This window comes from Maniola hyperantus, chromosome 16 (assembly GCF_902806685.2).
Source record: "Maniola hyperantus chromosome 16, iAphHyp1.2, whole genome shotgun sequence".
Taxonomy (NCBI): domain Eukaryota; kingdom Metazoa; phylum Arthropoda; class Insecta; order Lepidoptera; family Nymphalidae; genus Maniola; species Maniola hyperantus.
In genome coordinates this window covers 8,138,356-8,165,350 of record NC_048551.1, presented here as the reverse complement: position 1 = coordinate 8,165,350, position 26,995 = coordinate 8,138,356, and the positions used below count along the sequence as shown (strand labels likewise).

At 37.9% G+C, this 26,995-nt stretch overlaps 2 protein-coding genes across 2 annotated transcripts; both read right to left on the bottom strand.

The window, feature by feature from the left end:
• Positions 1-188: 188 nt before the first annotated feature.
• LOC117989783 (uncharacterized) lies at positions 189-12,462 on the bottom strand. Its single transcript, XM_034977193.2, has 10 exons — positions 11,587-12,462; positions 9,704-9,926; positions 9,227-9,443; positions 8,293-8,455; positions 6,450-6,466; positions 5,235-5,259; positions 1,991-2,803; positions 1,413-1,635; positions 858-1,074; positions 189-477 (listed from the first exon to the last, which is right to left on the bottom strand). The coding sequence occupies exons 1-10, from the start codon at positions 12,406-12,408 to the stop codon at positions 189-191; spliced, it is 3,009 nt and encodes a 1,002-aa protein (XP_034833084.2). The 5' UTR covers positions 12,409-12,462.
• A 2,251-nt stretch (positions 12,463-14,713) lies between these two features.
• On the bottom strand, positions 14,714-21,968 carry LOC117989615 (UDP-glycosyltransferase UGT5-like). The gene is made up of 4 exons (XM_034976991.2): positions 20,881-21,968; positions 20,105-20,327; positions 19,487-19,703; positions 14,714-15,257 (listed from the first exon to the last, which is right to left on the bottom strand). Exons 1-4 carry the CDS (start codon positions 21,700-21,702, stop codon positions 14,942-14,944), a joined length of 1,578 nt encoding a protein of 525 aa, XP_034832882.1. The 5' UTR covers positions 21,703-21,968; the 3' UTR covers positions 14,714-14,941.
• Between the last annotated feature and the right edge of the window lie 5,027 nt (positions 21,969-26,995).

Below are 26,995 nucleotides of genomic sequence, written 5' to 3'. Positions count from 1 at the left end.
ATCATAATAGCCTTTAGAATGGAATTATCAGCTATTAATTAGTAATTAACTAATGAAAAATTATAGGCCAGCTTTTGTTTTGCGGTTAGTCACATTCATTCATCTGATCAAAACTGATGATGTCCCACCGTTAATCTTACTTATTTTTTTTAAATTAGTTAAAAAAGAGCTTTACTTATTATAAGAATTTAATTAACTTTAAATTTTGCCTTATTTTCACGAGATCCACCAAAAATTTTTTTCATTCCAAACCGTATCACATATTTAAGAACCACTGTACAAAATACCAATAAGACAATTAAAACTGATATAACATCTAAACAGAGATACTGATAAAGAGGAACATCAGCAGCCGGCGATCTGAAGGTAAAGTTTCGGTATTTTGCCGCAAATTCGGTCCAGTAGACTGCACTATCCATTGCCTTTATTGGTCGATCATGCCACGCTTTTGACAACTGCTTCACTTTTTGTCGAAATCTAGAAATAAATTAATTTTTGTAGATATTTTTTCTTTCTCTACGTAGAAATAAACAGTTCCTGCCGGTTTTAAACCTGATTTCCGTAGGGTTACGTAATCTACAAATTAGGAACAGTACGAGGTAGCGCCAAACGGCATAAATGAATTATTTATTAAAGGAGATGTTTCGGAAAAACATAAAAGTTGGCTAGATGATATGACCAGTTCAGTTATTATGAACCTCAACAGATTAAACAGTAATTACTTAATATAATATGATAGATGAGTATGTTTGTTCTTGTACGATTAAGATTTCGTATGATAGGTACGAACTACTCAAAAAATGTTAGTAGAAATGTATGCAGATAGTTACGGAAGAAACTGGAAAACATAGACTAACCCACGATCCAAGACAATTTGGAATTTCTCTAGTAAATAATCCTTAGTTAAAAAATCTAAAGACATTTGGATCCCAAGACCACTTTCTTCAATTGCTGCGGCATTTGTGATTTGATCCCCGTAGATTGGCATTCCTACTATTGGCACGCCGTGATACATTGCTTCAGTTGTTCCTAAAAGTCCACAGTGGGAAAAGAACACTAGGACTTTTGGATGAGCTGAAAAATTGTCTCAATTCAATTTCAATTCAACTCCCTCTTTAAAATTTAAAAGAAAGAGAGTTTGCGCTTATCTTAGAGCGTTGCTTTTTGATTAGGTACTTAACGCTTATGATATAGGCGCTTTTAATATTTAAGTTATTATTTTGTATACTAAGAAATTTTAGAAGAGTGCGCTTATTTTCGAGCATTGTTTTGGTGATCATTTAACTCTTAATGCTATAGGAAATATGGCAGTGGCTTAACCTAAAATAATGGGCAAAATAGAAAGATTCATAACAGTACTTTCGGCAATCTATACAAGTATAGGTAGGTAGTAGGTACCAACTAAAGCTTACCTAGAATGTCATTCTGAGGCAACCATTTTGACAAGAAAATATTTTTCGGATTTCTTGGAAGAGATGGTTTGTTCCATTTCCAAATAACACGTTGCGGAAATTCGGCTAGGACGTTTATAATATGCTGTAATTTGTCTTTTGGCATCGAGGCAGCGTTTAATATTGTTCCGAAACTGATATAAATGACTCCGTGCTCGGACTCTTCGATAAATTTTCTCAAATCCTGTAAAATTAAGAAAAATGACAAACATTTTTCAGTTTCAAGTCCTAAACGATTTTTGTTAAGATTTATAAATCATTAGTTTAGTTTGTAATATTATAATACTAGATGACGCCCGCGAATTCGTCCGCATGGATTCAGATTTTCTAAAAATCCCGTGAGAACTCGTTGATTTTCCGGGATGAAAAGTAGCATATGTCCTTCTCCAGGGTGCAAGCTACCTCTATAGCTATAGGTAGTACAGATTTGACGAGATTTGGTTAAGAGGATGGGTCGTGAAAAGCTAGCAGACAGACAGACAGACAGACACACTTTCGGATTTATAATATTAGGTATGGAGTATGGATTATCTACTCACATCAGGCAAAGGCTTTGGCTCGGCTACATGATAGCCTCCGACTTCTACGACGTTGGGCGGTGCGAGAGTCGAACCAGTTAGCATGAAGTTCTGATACACGAGCACCAGTTTAATATCTTTTACCAACTCTCCTAGGGCTGGTACATCATCCAAATGTTCTTGTATAACATTCTGCTCTAGACTATGAGTAATGTATTCGTGAATAAAATTCATATGTTGATACAAAATAGATCTCATAATCCTGTCAAATAACGTAGGTTTCGTTCCACCTTTTAAGAAATCGAACATAACGTATGAAGGATTGAACGGAACACCGAATCTTCTGTAATGCCAAGGCAAGAGCATATGCGAGGTGATTCCAATCACCGGTGCTTTCATTTTGTAAGCTATTGCTAAGGCACAGTCGCTGTTAAACTGCTCCATAACAACCAAATCGAATTTTGTTTGTGATTCTAATAAATTTTCAACGTTTTCATCTTCAAGTAAAAGCTTACAACACATAGGCCCCCCGAGAGCATGAACTAGAGCGAGTGAAAGATAAATTGTAAAAATTGAACTAGTTACTGGGTGACTGGGTTGGAAATCCTGTAAAGCCTTGTTTAAGCATATGTCATGATAATTTGGTATGGGTTCTGTTCGTGGATGATAGGATATTACTGTCACATTGTGGCCTCGATCTGCCAATTCCTTCAAATACGGTGAAAATACAAAGAAATGGCTCTTTGCTGGAATTGGAAACACTCCCAAAATATTTAATGACTTCGCTTGGACACTACTTATAACTATAAATAACGCTGTTCTTACTAAAAATAACTTCACTGTCATCGTAAAATATATTGTTTTTTTTGTTCACACATTATTTAGTAGGTTTTTTATTTATTTATTAAGTCCACAGTTATGTAAATGTAAAGCTGAAGACTAGATAACGAATAATCGTTGAAAAGATAACAAGAACTTCCGATTACATTTTGGTTAAATTTTATTAGGTTGAAATCTGATTTTTTTGGGTAGCAATCCCAAAATATTTAACGAATTCACTTCGACACAACTACTTAATACTATAAACAACGCTGTTCTAAGGTCTTGCTAAAAATAGCATCACTGACATCATACGAATGTTTTTTTCGTTTCCACAATATTGTTGCTAGGAGTACAATAATTATTACTCTACTAATTGAAAGCAGGGTTTTTATGCATTTAAGTATTGATACGACCTTTGATAACTGCAAACTGCAAATGTATAATAATATCGTTGAAAAGATAAAAAAGGACTTCCTATTAGATTATGATTTAATAATAGGGTCAAGTCTGATAAATTTAAGTAGAATGGATTGATTGTGCTCCTAACTATATTACGGTGATTATCGGCTGAAATTAGTAATAATTATGTAATCAATCTGCCTGTAATCTGTCGATAAGATACTTAGCAACGTAATTATTTGTCAAAACCGGTAAGGTCTTTTTTGACAAATGACAACGTTACAAGTAACCACACAAGTAACTTATCGATTTTTAAATGTCGAATAATATATTCACAGGGTTAGATTTTGTTTTGTTTATTTTATTATCTTAAATATTACTTACGTAGCTTAATCTTAATTTTTATGGGACTTTTGTCCGAAACGGACATAGAGTTATGATAACGGATACGCCAGCCCCATCACAACCTAAATACAATCTAAATTTACATAATGGAATGCAACAGATTACACCTGAAGAGATATTACTGCCTATGCAGTAATATTTCAATAAAATCGATTGAAAACCTTCTGTTGTCGGTATACTGAGAAGACTCGTAAAATCACCTATCCATACTCCATACTAATATTATAAATGCGAAAGTGTGTCTGTCTGTCTGTCTGTTTGCTAGCTTTCGCGGCCCAACCGTTCAACCGATTTGGATGAAATTTGAGACGGAGTTAGCTTATATCCTGGGGCAGGACATAGGCTACTTTTTATCCCGGAAAATTAAAGAGTTCCCACAGGATTTAAGAAACCTAAATTCACGCGGACGACGTCGCGGGCATCATCTAGTATGTCATATTTATTAATGTTATATTTCTGCACAAGCATCTATCTCTGCACGTTTATATCTGCCACATTCCTCTAGTAGGTAATACGTGCTGGACATCATATCTGATACCACAAACATCATTTGTCAGAATCAGCTTTTTCATCTTCTTCTTCTTCTATATCTATATATATAAAAGGAAAAGGTGACTGACTGACTGACTGACTGACTGAATGACTGACTGACTGACTGATCTATCAACGCACAGCTCAAACTACTGGACGGATCGGGCTGAAATTTGGCATGCAGGTAGCTATTATGACGTAGGCATCCGCTAAGAAAGGATTTTTGAAAATTCAACTCTTAAGGGGGTGAAATAGGGTTTTGAAATTTTGTAGTCCACGCGGACGAAGTCGCGAGCATAAGCTAGTTAAAAATATGAATTTATTAGAAGTATAGAGCCCAGAATGCAACCTATGAGCTACGACTATATTATATTTTCTACTTAAACGAGTATTACCAAGTCATATACGCAGAGGGCCTACAACGAATGCGTATCCAATATAAAAACGGTTTTAGAGTGCTGTTGGGGTTGCCGCGATTCTGCAGTGCTTCTTCACTCTGGGCTGGTTTCCGCACTTAAACGTTTCCGTCTGTTGTGCGTGATTCTGCAGTACATCACTGATGTTTGCTCAGGCTCATACGGACGACTTCTATGGGGTTATGAGGAAAAGAGCAGCATCTGTGATGCGTAGATTGCGCAAAGCAATGGCATTCTGAAAACCCTCTCGGAAAAATTTGATAATCCATTTATAAGGCACTGGGTGGGCGTACACATGCATTACCGGTGCACCATAAAAGGAAGGTTTTATTGTAAATATGGATGTAATGTCTGATAATAAAGATTATATTATTATTATTAAATCAAGGGAAACAAGGAAGCTCGTTTTTGGATTGGATGGTTTTATACCAAATTGCTTTTTTTTCTACTTCTTAGGTAGGTATATCAAAATATTCCTTAAATTTATCCTAACTATCTTGTAAGTGTTGCAAGGCACTTCTGATACCTGAAAGATAACAAAATATTTCCCGCTTAAGCCAGAAATGTATTTGAGAGCTTCAGAGTTTGCAACAAGCTCCATCGTCATTTGGACCCATCTGTACCCATAATCTGTAATCTGGGTACCCATGTGTACCCAGCTCTCATATTTTTCTTGTGAACTTCATTACTACCCGTGCGCGATAAGTTGAGACTCGCCTGGAATGCGGGTTGCATTCCAGGCCGCTCCGCCCGCTTGCCCTGTAACTTCCCCTCAAGCTCCCGTGTTGTACTGTAGACAACGCCATTTTTTTAACATCTTAGTCTCGTACTTGCTTACGTCACGCAACGACGACGCGCTCCGATTTTTGTCTACAGTACAACCACGCGTCTGTGGTCTCAACTTATTGCGCACGAGTAGTAATTACCAAGTATTTTAGACAGCCAGGTTCAACTTTTTTTTGCTACCGATAAACAATCTTAATTCGTCCTGATATAAATGGTCAAAAGTTATCAATATTTTTACGACAACGTTGTCGTAAAAAATATAATATTACAACTAAAAATCTAATTTTCTACATAATTTTTATCATGAAGTCCGTAGGCACTAGGCAATCATTCTTAATTAAGTATGGGCACACGATTGTACTATATCCATTATACCTGTATCCATCTAGGTATATCCATCAATCGATATTCGTCCATCCATATCCATAAATCCATAACCATAATAGTATTATGAAATTTTTCAAATGCCGTTATCACACATACCTTTAGAGTGGTTCTTGTAAAAATAATAATAATCATCACTATGCTAAAATTTGCAACTTGTACCTACCTACATAGTATTAAGTGATAATTTACGCTAGTAGGTACCTATCTATTTAAGTAATGATTAACTTGTAACTATAAATAACACGTTACAAAATAAACAAATCTATCTTACCTTGATAAAAGCTAGTGATGTCAAATGCGATAATTTTCGGCTTGTTTACTAGCTTATACCCGCGACTATATCCGCATGGACTGCACAAATTTCAAACTTCTGTTTCACACCTTTGGGGGTTGAATTTTCAAAAATCCTTTCTTAGCGGATGGCTACGTCATAATCTGCATGGCATCCGATCCGTCCAGTAGTTTAAGTTGTGCGTTGATAGATCAGTTAGTCAGTCAGCTTTTCCTTTTATATTATAGACTAGCTGATCCGCCCCGGCTTCGCTTGAATGGCAATACTGAAAATTCTTTCTTAGTGGGGATCTACGTTAGAAAGATAACATGTACAATTTCAAGTTTCTAGATCTAGCGGTTTGAGCTGTAAGTATTTTGATAAGTGAGTCAGTTTTTCTTGGTATAGGTGTATAGCTAGCTGATGCATCCATGCTTCACTCAGGTTGAATTTCAAAAAATACTTTCTTAGTGGAGTTACCTTACATGCAAAATCTCCAGTTTCTAGGCTCAGGAGCTGTACTTACGTTAATAATAATGACAGTCAGTCAGTTTCTTCTTTTATTTGAATAGATAGATAAGTACCTTTACAGATTACCATAAAGTTTTCAAAGGTGTGTGAAGTCTGCTAATCCGCACTTGGTCAGCGTGGTAGATTTTTTAAAATGTATGCTAGATAGCAACATGGCCGCCGACTTGGTTATCGGAGACTTATATAGGTATGATGTACAATTATTGTACAGCTTAACACGGCAAGTTTTTAGCTTATTCTTTTTAGATTATCATGAAACAGGTACTTTTTTGTACAGAGGTCATGATTTCTAAATATGTATTAGATTTTTATCTTATTCTATTAAAACCGATATAAGTCATATGCATATATTGATATATCGTGTATTGTATGATAGACTAGTCATGGCCAAACCCTTCTCATTCTGATGGGAGAGTGGAGGCCCGTGCTCTGTAGTGAGCTGGCGATTGGTTGATGACGATGGTAGATTACTAGCGACCGCCCACGGCTTTGCTCGGGAGAAATAATATAAATCTGCTTTATTCCCTATCCCGTGTGAATTTAGAAAAATCCGATATTTCATCTTTTCTACATTATAAAGGGAACCTCTGTGCGAAACTGTAGCCTTCTAGGTCCAAGGGTTTCTTCGGCGTGAATTTAGGTTTTTAGGATTCCGCTACCTAAAAAGGAAACGGGAACCCTTGTAGGTTCACTTCGTTGTCTGTCTGTTGTGCCTGAAAAGATAATCAAAACGTACGGGGTACTTAGAATTTTGGCAGATAATTAGGTAGGTCTTATAACACAATTACCTAAAAGAAAAATCCGAAAACTGTGAATTTGAAAAAAAAAACAAATAATGTTTACTAAATCACACCATAGAACGGTTATTGGTACGGAACACTTCGTGTGCGAGTCTGACTCGTGCTTGACCGGTTTGTTCAATTAATTGTATATCTACTTAGTTAAAGTCCGCGACAGGTCAGAGGGCAATCGGGGTATGAGGCGGGGGTACGCCCCGCACACTCGCACGACACCTGCACTCGCCCATAGCGCGGGGGCTGTGCGGGTTTGCGGGGCGTTCCCTTCCCGATTGCCATCTCGACCTATCGCGTACTTAGCGTTATGTAGTTTTGAAAGTCATGCTGTATTGCAATTTGCAGTTAGTAATAAGCCAAGCTGACTCATAGTTCCACGACTGAGACAAAATTTTCCTCATAAAGTGGCTTTTTATCTTAATTAAAACAGGTACCTAAACCTGTGTTCAAAATTCAATGCATGTAAGCAGAGCTTTTTATTATGTGAAATTATTAGTATTAATATAAAAAATTATAACTCCCATTGTTTTAAATAAATATCGTAATTCCCATAAAAAGAATATATTACAATTAATGAGAATCATCATTCATTCTCCTGCCATTTTTCTAACCTATTTGATGGTTTTTCCTACTTTAGCTAAGTTTGTAAAAAATGACATCATAACAGTAGGTACAGGCTACATATTTTAGAAGTCCGCGACAGGTCGAGATGGCAATCGGGGTATGTGGCGGGGGAACGCCCCGCACACCCGCACATCACCCGCGCTCGCCTGCATCGGGTTAGCGAGGGGGCTATACGGCTGTGCGAGGCATTCCGTCCCCGATTGCTATCTCGACCTGTCGTGTACTATACTTACCTACCTACTGTTCCATTCCATGTTCATGATCCAACTACTCTAATTTAGTTTTTTTTGATTTTGAAAATAAACATTTTAACGCAAATGTGATCCCCAAAAAGATTAGCACAAAAACTCCTAAGACGTCCAAACAGAGGTACTGGTTCAGTGGGACATCGGCTGCAGCCGCTCTGAAGGTGAAATTTTTATAGCGAGCAGCAAACTCTGTCCAATAGATGGCGCTATCCATTGGTGGAATAGGTCTATCGCGCCAGGCCTTCGATAACGTCTTTACGCGGGCTCGGAATCTGAAATGAAAAGGAGGTAGCTAAATAAATAAGCGATTTTGATAAAAAACGATCTTGTATTGGACGTCTTTCTTTAAAAATCTTTCTAAATAATATCTCAGAGCCTGAAGACCAAAGTCTTCGAACAGTAGGTAGATTATTGCCAGTAAAAAAATAGGCTTGAAAATGTATCTAACTATGGGCCTAATAATGATGCTCAGAGTCACTTAGGGGTTGATAGAGCAGAATCTCTACATGATCAAATCAGAAATGAGGAAATCCGTAGAAAAACAAGGTAGACGCGATACAGAAGTGGAATAGGGCGATCACATAGATAGGTAGAAGAATTAATAAACGTTGGGTTAACACGATGCTGGAATGTAGTCCTCGCTGTGAAAAACGCAGCGTTGAGAAACGTCCTTACTAGGTGGAAGAGGACGATCTTCAGAGAATTGCTGGGAGCCATAAACATAAGCAGTATAAGACTGTGTTCCGTAACCTGTGTCCAGCATTCTATCGGTTGAAACGACGATGAAGCAAGGCATTTTCTTGAGTGCATTCATTGATTTACAGTATTTTCTCGGAACGCAAATTCATTGGTGGCATCCATCTCACAATGTAGGTCAACTATTTTACAAGTTGGCCCAAATCCCATTGTGTTAAAGTAACAATTGCAACTTTCGGGGCAGAACCGATACGAGTTGAAATAAAGTTATAACAAAATAACACAAATCTGTACCGTACCTTACATCTGTTACTAAAATGTATATAGGTATTTGAAACATATCTTACTCAGGATCCAGCACGGTTTTTAATTTCTCCGTAAGTTTGTCTGTGGTAAGTTCGGTTATTTGGATTTGAACTCCAAGGCCGCTCTCCTCTACGGCGGCCGCATTGGCTGGCTGATCTCCAAATATAGGCATTCCTACCATGGGCACCCCATGATACATAGCTTCTGTAGTTCCCAAAAGACCGCAGTGTGAGTAGAACGCCAAGACTTTGGGATGAGCTGTAATAAAAACATAAAGTACGTACCTAACTTAGGCAATAAATTCTCACCATAGGAAAGTTCTTTAAAATTGATACCATTATGTAGTTATCTCTGACTTATGCTGAGCTTATGTCCGCGATTTCGAAATATAAAACCCATATCTTACAGGGGTTGAATTTTCAGAAATCCTTTTAGCGGATGTCTACGTCATAACAGCTATCTGTTATATAATATCTCCTTTTATATATTTTTAGATATAGAAGCAGCGCGATCCTCACCTAATATATCATTTTGAGGAAGCCACTTTGATAAGTAGATATTTTTCGGATTTCCAGGCAAAGTGTTGTCTTCCCATTTCCAGATAACTCTCTGTGGAAACTTCGAAAGTGCCCCAATTATCGCCTCTATCTTGTCCTTGGGTGTGGAAGCAGCTTTAAGCATCGATCCAAAACTTATGTAAATGACCCCATGTTCCGATTCTTCGATAAACTTTCTTAGTTCCTGAAAATTATAAATATTAATACCGAATAACTTGAAGTGTTTTTGTATCTATGTTTATACATGTTTATGTACAAACAAATAAGACCTAGTCTAATAAGACTGAGACCCAGCGCGTGTCACACCTTCGTTATTATATAAAACTGTAAGTTTCTCTGCGTATTCTCCCCAACATTGGGATGAACGTTTATTTGGATGTTTGTTTGGATCATGGTGGCTTTGGGAGATAACATGTAGTAAAGGTGTAAAAAGTCTTATGTCAAATTATAAAGTCTAATGTTTTTTATATTTTCTTCGAAATAATATTACAAATCACGTCATGCATTGCAAGACACTAAGTATCATGGCAACCCCCTGCCAGACAACGACTTAGGTACATCCCGGGGAAGGACATAGGCCACTTTTAATCCCGGAGAATCGAAGAGTTCCCACGGTATTTTAAAATACCTAAATCGACGCGGACGAAGTCGTCTGGTCTATTACAAAAATGATAAGTTTGGATTTTCGTTACTCCTTCACGCCGGAACCAATTTAACTGAAATTTGGAATGGAGATACCTGGCTTATATACCTACCCTGAGAAGTTAACACATAGACTACATTTTATCCCGGAAAATTCAAAAGTTCCCGTAGGAATGACTACTTATAACCAATAACCAGACGTACATACTACATAGGTTACTCTTTATCTAGGAAATTCAAAGAGTTCCTAGAGAGAGATAACAAAAATCTAAATCCACGTGGACGAAGTCGTGGGCATTAAGTATCTCTAACAATCAATCAATCAGCCTGTTTGCATTCACTGCTGGACATAGGCCTTCCCAAGAGCACGCCACCACACACGATCCTCTGCCTTCCTCATCCACCCATTTCCCGCTACCTTCTTAAGGTCGTCAGTCCAGCAGCGGCTTGGAGGTCGTCCCACACTGCCCTTGTCGATACGCGGTCTCCACTCCAGAACACGTCTGCCCCAGCGGCCATCGGTTCTGCGGCAGACGTGGCCTGCCTACTGCCACTTCAGCTGGCTAATTCGTTGAACTATTTTAGTCACTTTGGTTCTCAAACGGATTTCCTCGTTTCGGATTTTGCCCCTCAGAGAGACCCAACATAGCCCGCTCCATAGCACGCTGAGCGACTTTGAACTTGTCCTCCTCTATATTTTTATTTAGCTATCAGCTATTATTTTTATCTACTAATATAAATACGTACATAATGTAATTGCAAACTCTAATCTAGTCGCTCCTAAGATTAGATATAGGCGACACATAAACCCGCCTGCCTATTAGATGCTAACTGAAGATATAGAATAACTGCCGTGTATTTAGATGGCATTTAGTGATTGCAGATTACACCAAAATGTTGATCTATAGATCTGTCTGCTTGCTTAAAATATAAATACTTAGATATACTTAATTCGAGATATACATATCCCAAGGTGCTAGAATGGCGACCTCGCACTTGAAAGGTAGCTTTGAAAGACCCCCCACTTAGTGGACAGACGGCATCAAAAGAGTCGCAGAAAGCCGCTGAATTCAGGCGGCGCAAGACCGTAGCGTGTGCAAGAGACAAGATACGGCTGGACAGCCGTGGTCGTCTATCGGTTGACAATGATGATGATGATGACATATTTCAAGATAAGGTAGGTACCTTTATTCAACTCTCACCTCAGGTAAAGGCTTAGGTTTCGCTACATGATATCCGTTAACCTCTATCACATTAGCGGGATATAAATAGGATCCGAATAGCATAAAGTTTGTATAAATGATCATGAATTTCATTTCCTTGGCCAATTGTTCGAGCGGTGGTATATCATCGAAATATTGAGCTAGCGTATTCTGGTCGACCCTTTGGCCCATATACTTGTACAGAGCATTGAAATATATATCAAATAGCGTTCTTTCAACTCGTTGGTACAATGTAGGCTTAGTTCCTCCGTCCAAAAACAAAACAGGCACAAATGACGGGTTGTACGGTATGCCGAATCTTCTGTAATGCCAAGGCAATAGTAAATGCGATGTCATACCAACAACTGGAGCTCCCAACTTGTAAGCTAACCCAAGACCACAGTCACTCACAAACTGCTCCATTACTACTACGTCGAATTTAGCCTTTGTCTTCCAAAGATTTTGCACATTTTCGTCCCCTAGCAATGTCCGGCAATTTTCTGTTCCGGCATCGATCAGGAAGAGACTGATATCTATGATGGTCCTATACGATCTTTCTATTTGAAACACCTCTTGGAGGACCTCGGATTTTTCAGCCAAGCTTATATCATGATAATTCTTCAGGGGTTCCTTTCGGGGGAAATATGACACGACGGTCACATTGTGGCCTCTATGGACCAACTCTTCAAGATAAGTCTGGAATACGAAAAAGTGACTTCTCCCCTGATACAGAAACAAGCCAAGTACATTTAACGGTTTCACTTCATTGAACTGCGTACATAAACACACTAAACTAAGTATTAAAATGATCTTGCCCGCCATTTCAGACCGCGTATTGTCGCGACAGAAGCATGAACGAGACTAGTATTCTGTATTGTATTTGATTTATAATTATGACATGTCATACAAAAAACATACTTAAAAGATATAAATCACTGATATAAAATACCACTTCTCGTACGTCGACGAGATTTAACACTGGTGATAAAAGCCCGTGAAATCCTAGGAAAGACAATCGACCAGTCAAAGTTGGTCTTACTTATTTATCTTTGACTATGACGTCATAATGTCATATCAGTACCCTTATTATAAATGCGAAAGTGTGTTTGTTTGTTGGTCTGTTGGTTTTCCTTCAATCACGTCGAAAGGGAGCAACGGATCGACGTGATTTTTTTGCATGCGAATAGTTAAAACTGGAGAGTGATATAGGCTACCCGGAAAATCAAAGAGTTCCAACGGGAATTTTTAAAACCTAAATCCGCGCGAACGAAGTCGCGGGGCATCATCTAGTTTTATTATAAGTAATTAGCACAAAAAAAATCAACAAAAAAACGAGCAGCTCGTTATCTATTAGTATATTACGTATAGTAAATCATTAATTTACTAAAGATTATAAATAGTAAATAATTACTTATCTATGACAGTGTTTTGCTGATTCGATATTATTCAAAATCATACGAACGTAGTACAAAACACCAAACAAGTGCTCATTATGCACTCAAAGATCTCTATTGCGTGCCAATGGTTGAATTTCAACGCATTTAAATATGAGACAGTGCATGTTACTAGCCATTATTTACTTTCACGCCTTGGCATACCTAGGTGTCTTACGAGTCTTATGACATAGTAATCTTTCCTGCAAGCGAAAAGAATATTTGCCACCTGAATGGTCATGTCCACCAATCCACACAGTTGTTGGTTGAGTTTTCAACTTGATTATTCATCGCTATTCAGTCATTAGTAAGGACTATGTATTGACTCTGACTATGTTTGAGACTCTGGGCCCATGGTCATCGGACACGAAAGCTTTTATAAACGTCGTGTCCCAAAAGCTGATCCACGCGTCTGGTGACCCAAGAGCTGGTGCTTATTTCGCTCAACGGTTGAGCCTTGCCGTTCAGCGAGGTAATAGCGCCAGTGTTTTGGGCACAATGCTCATAAATGAACATTTGGACGGCGTATATTTTTTGTTAATATTGTCATACTTTGTTTCAGAAATGATATCACGGGCAACAAAACTAAGTCGATAAAATATAATCGCTCTTCTATTTCATTGTATTCTCTGCGACTCTTGATTATGATCTTAGTAGGTGTAATAATATTTTCACATGAGCTAAACAAATCTTAATGATGAGACTAGGATTATCTAGAAGTTGAAGCAATAATAAAATTATACTTAAGATTATAATATTATCTGCTTAATAGCATATGATTTTGTCAATGACCTTGCAAATAATTTTATCCTCGACTAGCTGAGTCACCCAAGCTTCTCTCGAGTGGAGTTTTTGAAAATCGGTTAGAGGTGAAATATTCAAAAATTCTGAAACACGCAGTAAGCACTTCTTCATTGCCCGAAAGCCTAAATACCAATTTTCATAAATATCATTTGAAAAATGACGGTTTTTCATACTAATTTCCATCCCCTATTTTTAAACACTCTGACACACGTATTTCTTCATTTTTTGATAGATAGTACAACTAGAAAAATAAAAACCTTTCATCCCCTATTTAATTCCCTTAGGGATGGAATTTCCAAAAATTATTTTAGTACGTTCCTTTTATGCCTACGTCATAAAAGGAACCTACTGTCAAAATTTCTTAACTTAACTTTCATTTCGGAGTCGAGACAGGTCTTTCTACTAAAGATGTCCATCGAACAAAATCTACCCGTCTAATTGTCGTAAATTTTTTTTATGTTAAAATTTGTGAACGTGATTAAACTTGATAATATGTACTTACTACAAACATTACCTAGTACCTATATCATTTTGAGGCCGCCATTTTGATTTGTAAAATAATATGTTCTTCGATTTGACCGGTACAGAGTTTGAATCCCTTTTTCCAAATAATTATTTTATGAAGTTTTTGGATGGCTACTAGTATAGCTTCTAATCTTTCAGGTGCAATCAAAGAGGTTCTCAACCTTGTCCCGAATTGTATAAATCACCCCGTATAAGTACTGCAAATTGCTTTTGCGCTGGAACCATGTCTCATTAACATCGAACTGTGTGCTTACTGCAGATGTACATACTTATAATAATATGTAAGTAGTAGTAGTATACCTACTTTCATACTAGTAGGTTCTGCAACTAGGGTAAATAAAAAGATAAATAGAAATACACTAAACTTATAACAAAAAATCGCTTTAATAAATATACTTAAATCAAGTCACCAGTCTATTTAGTCACATTTTACAGTTAAGTATTTATGCACATTAACATTAATATTTTCGTATCTCGTACTCAAAGATACAAAACAAAAAAAATAATCAGATCTTATTTCGTGCTATTCACAGAACAACGAACTTAAATCAATCCTCTTTAATTTTATAGCACTTATAAAAATAAACACTTCACTATTCAAACTTAACAGCTTTCTGTCTTCTTCCTTGAGTTATTTCCTCAGTTGGTGGTTCAATCTGGCAACAGCAGCAGCAGCATACGCTTAATATTTTGTACAAAACGTACAGAAGAATATACGTTACAAGGCCGACGAAGGTCAAAACATCCAGCTGCATTTGCTGGTACCATGGAACGCTTGCAGATGCCGCCACTAAGTTTGGCGCTCCGTTGTATCGTGCTACATATTCGATCCAGTAGATGGCACTCTCGAGTGGAGACATTGGACGGTCGTGCCAGATTCGTGAAACAAGTTTTGCGCGTTGTTGCCATCTGTAAATAATATTTTTAACTTTAAATCTATACAGGAAAGGAAAAGCTGACTGACTGACTGATCTATCAACGCACAGCTCTGACTGCAGAACGGATCAGGCTGAAATTTGGCATGCAGATATCTATTATGACGTAGCCATCCGCAAAGAAAGCAAGGGCCTGGTAATTAAAATTTATGACCACATAACGTGACAAGGTTATACTTATAGACACTTTCAAGCAGGGCGCGCACGAGTGACTAAATTTTCACTCTCCGCGTCGTTTGTTCTTAGTTGCATTTCGATTCTCGACTTTGGTGCACGCAAAATGGTGTCATAATCTACACAAAACGTGAACATCCGAGAAAACGATAATGATACTGATCGTGACATGATTCTAGAAGAAGTGGAAAAGAGACCAGCACTGTATGATAAAAAATTGAAAGAGTTTTCAGACATTAATTTGAAAATAAAAATATGGGAAGTAAAAACTATGTAGAATAATATTTAGCAATGTTTGGGGTAACTTGTCGCAATTCTGTCTGAGTCTGATTAGTTCACAGACAACGACCGTCTCTTCGAAATCTTTTCGAAATCCATGTCGGCAAATGACGCTTCGATTTCAAAAAAGTTTTGTCACTGTCACCCATCGTGAGCGTTCTCCACTTTGAAAACGTGACATGACAATGACAAAAACTTTAATGTCACGTATGGTCACTTGACTTTATGATTGATAAAGAAGCAAAAAAAACTGCTAAAGTATCCAGATTGCTAAACTACTCAGAGACGTCTATAGGTACTTCTAACGCCTCTAAAAAGACCTTTGCATTTTCCAGGGTGATTGGTATTTTTTTACGGTGATAATAAATATGCAGTGTAGATATTTATTGGAGTCTTATCTGCATAATAGGCAGTAATTATAAGTAATAAGTAATACTTCTTCTCTGTAGGAAAGGCATTCCGAACCAGTAGTAGATGCATCTGACGATTCAAAAATACTTGTAAAAGTTTAATTGATTAAAAAATATGTGTTATTTTTATTTTATGTTTAATATTTCTTCAGTTGTATCTGTAATTTAGACTACGATGGGGCTGGCGTGTCCGTGTCGAAAGTCCCATAAAAATTAAGATGTTAAAAACTACTCTCAATACACATTACCTAAGACTGGGTTATGTTATATCTACAGGTATAACCGAACGCTGGTAAAAAACGAAGACAGGTGATAGTACTGATGATTACTGATATGATACCACAAAAAACGTGAAAAAAAAGTATAAAAAATCCTATAATTTTGCAAAAGTTTACGATATATTGCAAATAAAACTTCTGACTGACGCTAGAGCACGCTAGAGGCCACTCGGAGTCAATGCCGCGTCGTAGGCGGGGCATTGACCCGAGTTTTGCACGCTATATATTGCGGGTTTTAAAAATACTAAATCACTAAAACTTCAAAATGAGGCAAATGGTTATTGGTATTGGATTGTGCTTAGGTAGTATAAAAATAACGTTTAGGTAGTATAAGTTTTTGCTAGTGTTCTGGTTACAACCCTGTATAGGTACCCCGTACCAAAAGCAGTGACAGCCTAGTGGTTAGGACGTCCGCCTTCTAATCGGAGGTCGGGGGTTCGATCCCGGGCACGCACCTCTAACTTTTCGGAATTATGTGCGTTTTAATTAATTAAAATATCACTTGCTTTAACGGTAAAGGAAAATATCGTGAGAAAACCTGCATGCCTGAGAGTTCTCCATAATCTTCTTAAAGGTGTGTGAAGTCTACCAATCCGCACATGGCCAGCGTGGTTGACTATGGCCAAAACCCTTCTCACTCTGAGAGGAGACCCGCGCTCTGTGATGGGTTGATGGGTTGATCATGATGATGATAGGTACCAAAGCAATTTTTATCGGGTTGTCTTTAATCCATACCTACTACAGCTAAAATGGTTAGGATTATTTATTGGTAAGTAGCTCGATCTTGCACGATTTACGAATAAGAGTATACGCTACGAGCTACGTGCGAGGAAATGGATACGGTTCTCGCTCTGATTCGCAACTGGTCCAGCAGATTTCACTGACCAAACGGATTGCCTTTCGTAAGTTATGCGCCCAGAGAAAATACGATTATGGGAAATTCTTCACATCTTATTTATTTTAAATCATGCTATAGGAGTTCTTAAATCTATATTAATTTTACTTATCATTTCAAAAAAAAAACCGGCCAAGTGCGAGTCAGGCTCGCGCAACGAGGGTTCCGTACTACAGTCGTATTTTTACGACATTTTGCACGATAATGCAAAAACAATGATAAAAATGAATGAAAATTCACGATTTTCAGATTTTTTCCCAAATGTCTGCTATAAGACCTACCTCCCTGCCAAATTTCATGATTCTAGGTCAACGGGAAGTACCCTGTAGGTTTCTTGACAGACAGACAGACAGACAACAAAGTGATCCTATAAGGGTACCGTTTTTCCTTTTGAGGTACGGAACGTTAAAAATAACTTTCAGAGTATATTCTGCCGAGTCTTGAACGTGAAAAGTGAGAGTAAAGTAAAAGTAAAATTTTTTTGCATACCCCCCTCGCGTGGAGCCTTTTCTAATAGGTATTTTGATATCATTATAAGGATTCTTAGCAAGTTTTTCGAAAAAAAAAAAATCTCTGAAGTAGCAATTTAAGGCGAGTTCAAATTCCAAGCCTCTGACTTCTAAACTACTATGCTGAAAATCTGATTATTTTAGAATATTACATCGATGGAATATTAGCACACAGTTTTAAACAAATTATTACGACTGTTGTGATTTCAATAATAATAACTAACTACGAGTAGCTTTAGATAATGTGCCAAGCCAACGTGTGTACCTAAGATAATGTGTATTTGAGTTTGACTTTTTTCTCTCATTATAGCCTGTATAACGAGAGAAAAAATTCACACAAAAGCAACTTTGTTTCTGATAATTCCTTTTTTGATCTTCCTTATAAAATGTGAAAGTTTGGATTTTTGTTACTCTTTCACGCCACAAGATTGAACCGATTTGCCTGAAATTTGGAATGGAGATAGACCCTGAATTAACATAGAATATATTTTTATCTCGGATAATTTCTCCCTAATAAACCTATCTACGCGGAGAAAGTGCGGACGTTATCTAGTTTACAAAACGTTTTTTTAAAAGCATGACTACGGAACCAGTTTTTAAAACTTTAAATGGCACCTTTAGCTTGTTTATTCTGGCTATAGAAACTAAATCCACGTCAATATAGTTATTTTCTTTTTCTGTTCCAACACTCAACGGGGGCGTGAGAAGTATTTGTGAAGTGTTATATCAAAGCCTTCCAAGAGTTTATGCAAGTGCCTACTCGTGTCTTAACACGTTACTTTACACTTTCATGCTTATGTCACACTCGTCTATGGAAAAGTACCCTCCTTTTCACATAATAACATTTTTTTAAAGTTATATTATCCTTAAAAAAAGCTGTCATAGTCTAGTGTTTCAAGACTTTGGAATACTATTCTGGGAATCTGGGGTTCTTAACTAACTTTTGTCTGTATAAATCGTTAGGATCTTTCGATTTTATAGTAGGTATGACCGTGTGTTCTAAAAATAAAACGTAGGTACAACATAGCTATCAACAAAATTTCTTTTCGTTGGCACGACACATTTTAGACACTAGGTACCTATATTTTGTTTGAATTAGATTTTAAGGAATGTTTTTTTTGTAAATATGTGTGTTTGTGTTTATAGTGTTTATAGTGTGTTGGATCAACCAATAAATTGATTTCTATTCTATTCTATTCTTTTATACGAATTACGAAGCTAAGAAAAGACCTTGATGTTATTTATTTTCGTAGTCGTTCGGGGATAGAAACTTATTTTAATTTTAAAAGTATTGCAACATCAAATATTGTAAAGTTTGTAGTTGGTGATATTGCAACTAGGTTAAACAGGAATTTTGGATTCACCGTGAGTTTGGAATAGTCCTTTATATTATGCTCACGTTGGATCCAAAACTAAATTTACTGAATCTATGTTACGTTCATATTAAGGTAGGTATATATAACACTCATGCGACTATGGTTGCTGCGTGTACCTGAGGCCACGGCAGCATTACAGTATTAGTCTTCAACCAAGGGGACTAAAGGTACCTGGTACCTGTTACCTTTATGCATTCTTTATCGAAGAGTGAGGATCTATGTCTAGATATTTTAGATATTTTTGTTATGCTTCTAACTGCTCGAATAGTTTTACAAACTCACATTGGATCCAAAACTTCATTCATTGCATCCAATAGCAATTCTTTCCGCAAATTGTCGTATGTTACAATAGTTGCCACTCCTGCATCTACCAGGGCAGCAGCATTACCATACTGATCTCCGAATAAGGGTATGGCTACGACTGGTATGCCAGCGTCCAATGCTTCAATGGTGCTGAGTATTCCAGCGTGCGAGACGAAGACCTTCACGTTGTCGTGCTCTGGAAATTAAAACAAAATTGTTTTTAATTATGATAATGCTAATAATATCTAGGTATGCTGTCAGTTAATAATATCTAATAATATCTAGGTGATAATGCTAATAATATCTAGGTTTGGTTTTTAATGCCGCGTTGTAAAAATCACTAGTACTTTCACTACATAATGTAAGTGAAAGTCGTAATACGAACTTGTGGGTATTGAAACTGAGTCGCGAAAGTCAATCTGATGAGATAGCAGAATAGTCAAGAATATGAAAATTGTCTTTGCTTATAGGTAAATTATTACGTAAAGTAGGATTGAGCGCCTTTATTCTCGAAAAATAACTTGTAAAGGGTATAAAATATTTGGCAGAATCAAGTAATAACTTAAACCATGAAAGCAAAGGTATTTCGAAACTTACTCAAGATATCATATTGCGGCAGCCATTTCATAGTCATAATATTTCTTGGCAGATTCTCCAAATTGGGTCCATCCCACTTCCAAAGGACTCTGAGAGGCAACCTCCTGAATGTTGCGACCATCTCGTTCAGCTTCTCTATGGGCATTGTCGAGTCCTTGACCGTGGAGCCCAAGTTCACGTATATTACACCATGTTCCGCTTCGTTTATGAATCGCTCGATTTCCTGAAACATTAATCACATCTAATCTAAATATAATATTATAGTGAAAGCTGGTTGAGTAACTGTTTGATTTATCAACGCACAGCTCAAACTAACGGACGGATTCGGCTGAAATTTGGTATGCAGATAGCTATTATAATGTTCCGAAATCAGCGGGAGTAAAAAAAGGGTAAAGTCCACGCGAATGAAGTCGCGAGCATAAGCTGGTCACTACTAATATGAAATGCGAAAGTGTGTTTTTTGTTAGCTTGTCCTACAATAACGTCGCAACAGAGCAATGGATAAACGTGGGTCATGGGTTTAGAAACTCAGGAAATCAAACAGTTCCCACGGGATTTACATCCACGTGAACGAAAACGCGTAATGAGCGCGTTTTCGTTCACGCTGTGAAAAAGGAGCCCGGATGGGTTCGAATCTAGTCGGACTTACGTTGACTAAACACGTGAGCATAGCTGAAATCATTCATATTTATAATGGAAATCACACACGATAGTAGTAGCACAGAGAGAGTATTGATTTAAAATACAAGTATGATAAAATTTCAAGTTCAACATACCGTGGGTATAATTTTCGGCGGTCTAATGTGAATCCCTGCAACATCCACAACATTATCAGGGCGCACAACGCCACCAAAAATTGATTTGTGTGTGTTTACAAACACGACGCTCGCGTTCGACGCTATACTCTCCAGAGACGCCAGATCGTCCCCTAAATACTTATACAGGTACACGTGATCCGTCAACTGCGATCCGACGTAATACACCCAATTAGTGATATAATACAGCACGAAGCTTTTCACACGATCAAAAAACCACGGCTGTTTTCCATAAGGTAGCAACGATTGGGAAACACACGCGGGATTGAAATTAATCCCTAATCTGCTGTAATGCCATGGATGGAGCGGCTGAGGGTTGAACGCGATGTATGGTGCACTCAAATTTGCCGCCAATGCTAGCGCGCAGTCGCTATTGTAAGATTCCACAATTATCACATCGAATCGAGGACGTGTTCTTATCATGTGAAGTACGTCATGATTATTCATAAGCGTCTTGCAGTCGTCGTTTCCAACTTTAGTCGACCGTAACGTCTCAAAAGGCACTCGCGAAACTTCATTCACTATAACAGATTCGAACGACAGTCCTTTATAGATATGATTGTCACTGAGTTGTACATCTCGATAACCAGCCGGCGCGTCGGGCAATAGAAAGTGGCTTATAAGGGTCACATCGTGGTTCCGATTCGCCAGTTCCCGAAACAATCCGCGGTACGTGAGGTAATTGTTCCGGTCCAGGGACGGGAATATTCCGAGTATTCGGTAGGCTTGCCCGGCGAGTATTTGCGCCACGAAATAACACACGAGGACTGCGGATTTTGACATTTCGTACGTTCGTGTTGCGGCGCGGCTCCGTGGTTACTAGGGCATGCCGGCATTGATGGAAGCTTGTGTATCCAACTAATAATAGGTAGATACTATGAGGTAATCGTGCCGCTGACGGTGTGGTAGTGTCGTAAGACGCAGAAATATTCGGCGATTGCGTGCGGCGTCATTGAACGTGACCCTGATTTCCATGTTTTAGTGTTTTTTTATCTACCTACGCTATAAAGAATAATGTCACTAATGCTTTGGTTGTTTGCATGGATGTACGAAGTAATAATTCTTGTTTGTTTACATAATATTATTATAGTGTCATAGTAGGTACCTACCATTATGGTTATGTTTTAGTTTTCTAAGTATACTCCTACCTCCTATAAGCTGTCTACTTTGGTCTGAATATAAGGTTGCGTTGTATATTTAAGGTTAAGCTATATTTTGTTATATGAGAGGTAAATGTTAGAAAACAAAGAGCGATAACCTAAGTACCTTTTTTTGTTAACGGGGGAAAATACTTACCTTCCTAACTCTCTCTTGGCATTGTAGATATTATACATAAAAAAGCGACCAATTGCGAGTCAGACTCGCGCAACGAGGTAAAGTCGTATTTTTTCGATATTTTGCACGATAATTCAAAAACTATGATGCATACAAAATAAATAAAAATCTGTTTTAGAATGCACAAGTAAAGATCTTTCATATGATACCCCGTTTGATATAGTTATCTTACTTCAAAAATTGAAAATACTAATTACTTTTATTAATTAGTTCATGACCACATTTTTTTTTTGTGTTATGTAACCACAAATTCGTGGTTTTCAGATTTTTCCTCGAATGTCTGCTATAAGACCTACCTACCTACCAAATTTTATGATTCTTGGTCAACGGGAAGTACCCTGTAGGTTTCTTGACAGACCGACAGACAGACAGACAGACAGACAACAAAGTGATCCTATAAGGGTTCCGTTTTTCCTTTTGAGGTATGGAACCCTAATATATGAAGTGAAATGTGTTTTACAGGTAGGTATATCAAAGAAAGTAGGTATCTAATTAATTCTTATCGTTGCGCAACGAGTTCTTAATTTAATTATTATTTATGAAATGCGCATAATAATTATTTATCGTCATTGTTTAAACTGAGTACTTATTTGACGGACATGTCAGGCAAGAGTTCATGAACTTCTTTTGTTAGCTGTATGGATATTTAATTATGTATTTAACATTTCCCAACCTGGACCATCGGGAATCGATGCTACATAAAGAGGTATTTGCACCGATAGCTTGTCAAAATTGACTTAGCTGGGAATTGAACTGACGACCTTACCTAATGCTTTTTGTGCGAACTTTTGCTGTGTTACGCTTACGCTAGAAAGTACCTATGAACGTTTGATATTGAAATCTATCTAACATATATAAAAATGAACTGACGTTTGTTAGTCTGTGTGTGACGTGTGTGAGTGCTCAACACTGTCTTCCTGTGTGTTCACTTGTCTATGGCCGTAACCCATATTGGAGCCGCATACATTATGGTGCTAGAGATAGGGTCCTTCTGTATTAATAGTTTTTTTGGGCTTTTTCACTCACTAGATTTATGTGTTTTGTATCTTCCCAAAAACTTGACAAAAAAAACCTAACACAGACCACAAAGCTCAAGGAGAAATTTAAACTAATTTAACTAAACTTCACCACTGAAACTATTACGGTAGTCGTACATCTACTTAAAACACGTTTTAGTATAGGCACGCTTTTCCAAGCGGGAATTCTGCAGACTGAAAACTATTCCCAAGCGGCCGACCGTTACTAATTTGGCCACGAAACAATGGACACCACACATACCTACTAATTATTAGATTCTTCAGACCCGTCCGTCCCTTTCTCCCATTCAAACTTGATATCAAATTGAGAAACAATTTGTATTAAGCTCCTTTCCAGATTGTATTGGAGGCTTGAAATTTTTAGTTGATCCTGAATTAGTACTATTTTATCTTCTGTGCCTACACACAGAATATTTTAGCTGCGACGATATCGACAATATGCATTGAACGTCTAGTAGTTCAAGAAAAAGAAGCGTGCAGACTGCGATGTACGATTCCTTCCGATGAGCACAAGGAAGGTAGCCATCAGAGAGGAATTGATATGCATAGTTAAGCATGCCACAGCACTATAGTAACGACCACCGACCACGACCGATTTGCCAAGAGTGTAACGACAGAGAAGATCCTAAGCAGTTGGCGTCACGTAAAAAGAGCTCGGGAGAATAGTGGAGAGAATGTGTACGGAGAGAATAAGTACTATTAGCCATGATTATCAACCGATAGACGTCCACTGCTGGACACTCACATGCTCCGTCCGCCACTTTTTATGCAGTGAAAACGCTGATAGGTGCGGTTCATACAGAATTAACGAGAGCGTAACTACGAATCGACAGAAGTCTCCTCTATATACTTTGCATTACATAAGGTCTGTTCTAAATAAGGGACGTGATGCTGGTACCGCAATGTCGAAATAAAAAAATATTATGTTTCCGTGCCACATCCTCGCCAATCGCCACTTCTGTATAAATCGTACCTCATATCACAGAAATTACCTTGCTTATAAATTGTTCACCGTGTAGTACACTTTTGTCATTAGCTGTCAATAATGTTAACAATGTACCTATAGTCATTTGTCAGATACTGTGACAACAAAAGCTCTTGTTAGTGAATAACAGAAAGCTTTTATTTATGACATCAATAAACAAGTGGATTTATTTTGTGATTTTCACATTGTTCACGGGGAGGGAAATATGTTTGGGGTCTGGTTTCATCTATACCTACTCATTTTGTAAAATGGTAAAGTTTGTAAGTACCTACTGAACCGATTTTGAAAATTCTTTCACCTTTATTCCAAAGTAGATTATTCCTGATTGACACAGGCTGTTTTATTTTCGTGTATGAATGTTGAAGTCAGCCGAGCTTCACGCTTTGATTTCTAGTTTATTTTAATATGCTCGCCCGCCTTCATACATACATACATACACGTGTAGAAACAAAAGTTATTTTTTACTTTGTAAGTGGTTTTGGAAGTCGGTTTTTTACATATTTTTTATTTTAAGCTTTTCAGAGTAAGTGGTCATTGCTTGGTACCTAAATTATCAATTCACCAGCAAATCTACACGGCTTAGGAGCTCAATACCTTGCAGCATAAGGATTGAAATGTTGGTACTTGGAGTTAAAAAAATTCTATGCTCGGCATTTACAGTATTATTTCACCAGGAACAGTTCCAGAATCTCTATGGTTTAAGAGTGCTGTACCATGCATCACCAGGTTTGAGGAATTGGAACTTCGAGTGTAATTATGAAGCTATTGCTTGATACCTAAAATATCAGTTGACCATCAGAAATGCCTGAGTCCAAGCATGAAGTCGTTGCTTGGTACCTGTGGTATGAAAACTAAAAAAAAAACACCACGGAAACATCCTCTGTTTATTAAAAAAAAAATTGCAAGTCGGGCCCCTCCTGCGCTAACCTGGTGCGGGACAGCGCGGGTGACGTGCGGGTGTGCAGGGCGTCCCCTCCGTCTCATACCCCGATAGCCATCTCGTGTACTATAGATAAAGAATGGAATACTGGAGTAACCACAGCAGAATAAACTTTGCTGAAACATTAACCCACAAAGTAAAGAACACCTACTAACATACACATGAACAACGGACATTCATATAGGCAAAACTCTCCACAAAAACAGGGTCCCAACTTTGTTACAAAAAGTTTCTTTTCACGAAAATGTTGGAAGGAGACCTGAAACACAACTCAACCTGTCTATTATATTCACATTTGTAAAGCATTAGAACGAGTCCCAAACCCTCAACAATATAAAAATGTAATTACAAGCGGGAACTTCGGAGCACTTAAATATAGATTTACCCTTTGAAGAGCGATTTGATAGGGCGGAGGTGTAAGATCCATCATATCTCGATTGTGCCTCCTCTCAATTATTCCCTCTTCGTCGATGGCTTTATTCATTTTTTACGTTGTTTGACGGCTGTATTTAGATTTCGTTCCACTTGTAAAACGAAGCGGATAATTTTGCGAATATTGTGATTGGAATGTGCGTACTTTACAACAATTACGTCTCCCATTTTGAGTTCTTTACTGCGATGGAAATAAGCCTTGGAATGTAGAAATCAAAGACTTTTAATAGGTAATATTATACTGGTGGTATACCTTCACCATTAGCTCGGCATGCCTGGACTACGTTGGCGGTGTCAGCGACGTAGATATGCAGGAACCATCGGGAGATGATCTAGAGTGCTCTTCCTCAACCTCAACCAGCCTCTCAGCATGCCTTGCATGTCTGAGCTCACGCGGTTCGTATATTCTTCTGGGCGCCAAAGGCCCATTGAATAAGAACCCTGGACGAGTTCGAATTTCAAAACTAAACGGGCATACTCCGACAACCAAGTGAGTTAAGCCAGCATAGATATAAAAGTATATATTTTTAAAGTTTCCCTCATAATATGTGCACATAACCGTATTCCAAATTAGCTTCCACTTTCCATACAAATAACAAGACTTGGATTATTCTGGAAAGTTATTTGGCCATGCATTTTCGAAAACAGCACAAAACCATGTACCTATATTATGTGCTATTGTTTCCAACTCTCGTTATGCTGCAGCTTGGGGCGTTAGTTGAAATTTCAGTTCAGTGTCGGACGATAGTTTAATTGGCTGCATCGACATAGCACAATAATGGAGTATCCAATATTTACGCTAATTGATACTTCGCTCCTAGGCTGCGTGTCTAACTCTAGGTACCTACATACTCGTATTATTCGGATTTGCATACGTTTTCCGGATAACAATCAACAATGTGGTCTAATTTACGCAATGTAAGGATATGGTAGCTGAAATTAGTGGCAATGGTTATTGGATGTACTTACTTAATTGGAATTCATCATGCGCTTATCGGACTAATTTCCCTGATAATAATTTATGTGTGGATTTTTTTGCGAAGTTTTTTTCCATTCTGTGGGAAACTATTTTTCTCTACGTAAGAGTCACTCAGCTGGCGATGAAGAGAGCTACTCTTGAAGTTCATCAGAATTGAGGACATCCGTAGGAGAACCAGAGTAACTGACATAGTTAAGTGGGTTGAAAAGCTCAATTGGCAATGGGCAGGGCACATAGTACGAAAAACCAATGGACGTTGGAGTTCCAAGGTGCTAGAATAGTGACCTCCCTCGCACCGGTAACTGCGCTTACCTGTGCGAGGGAGATCACCATCCTAGCCGTTGGAAGACACTAGGTGGACAGACGAT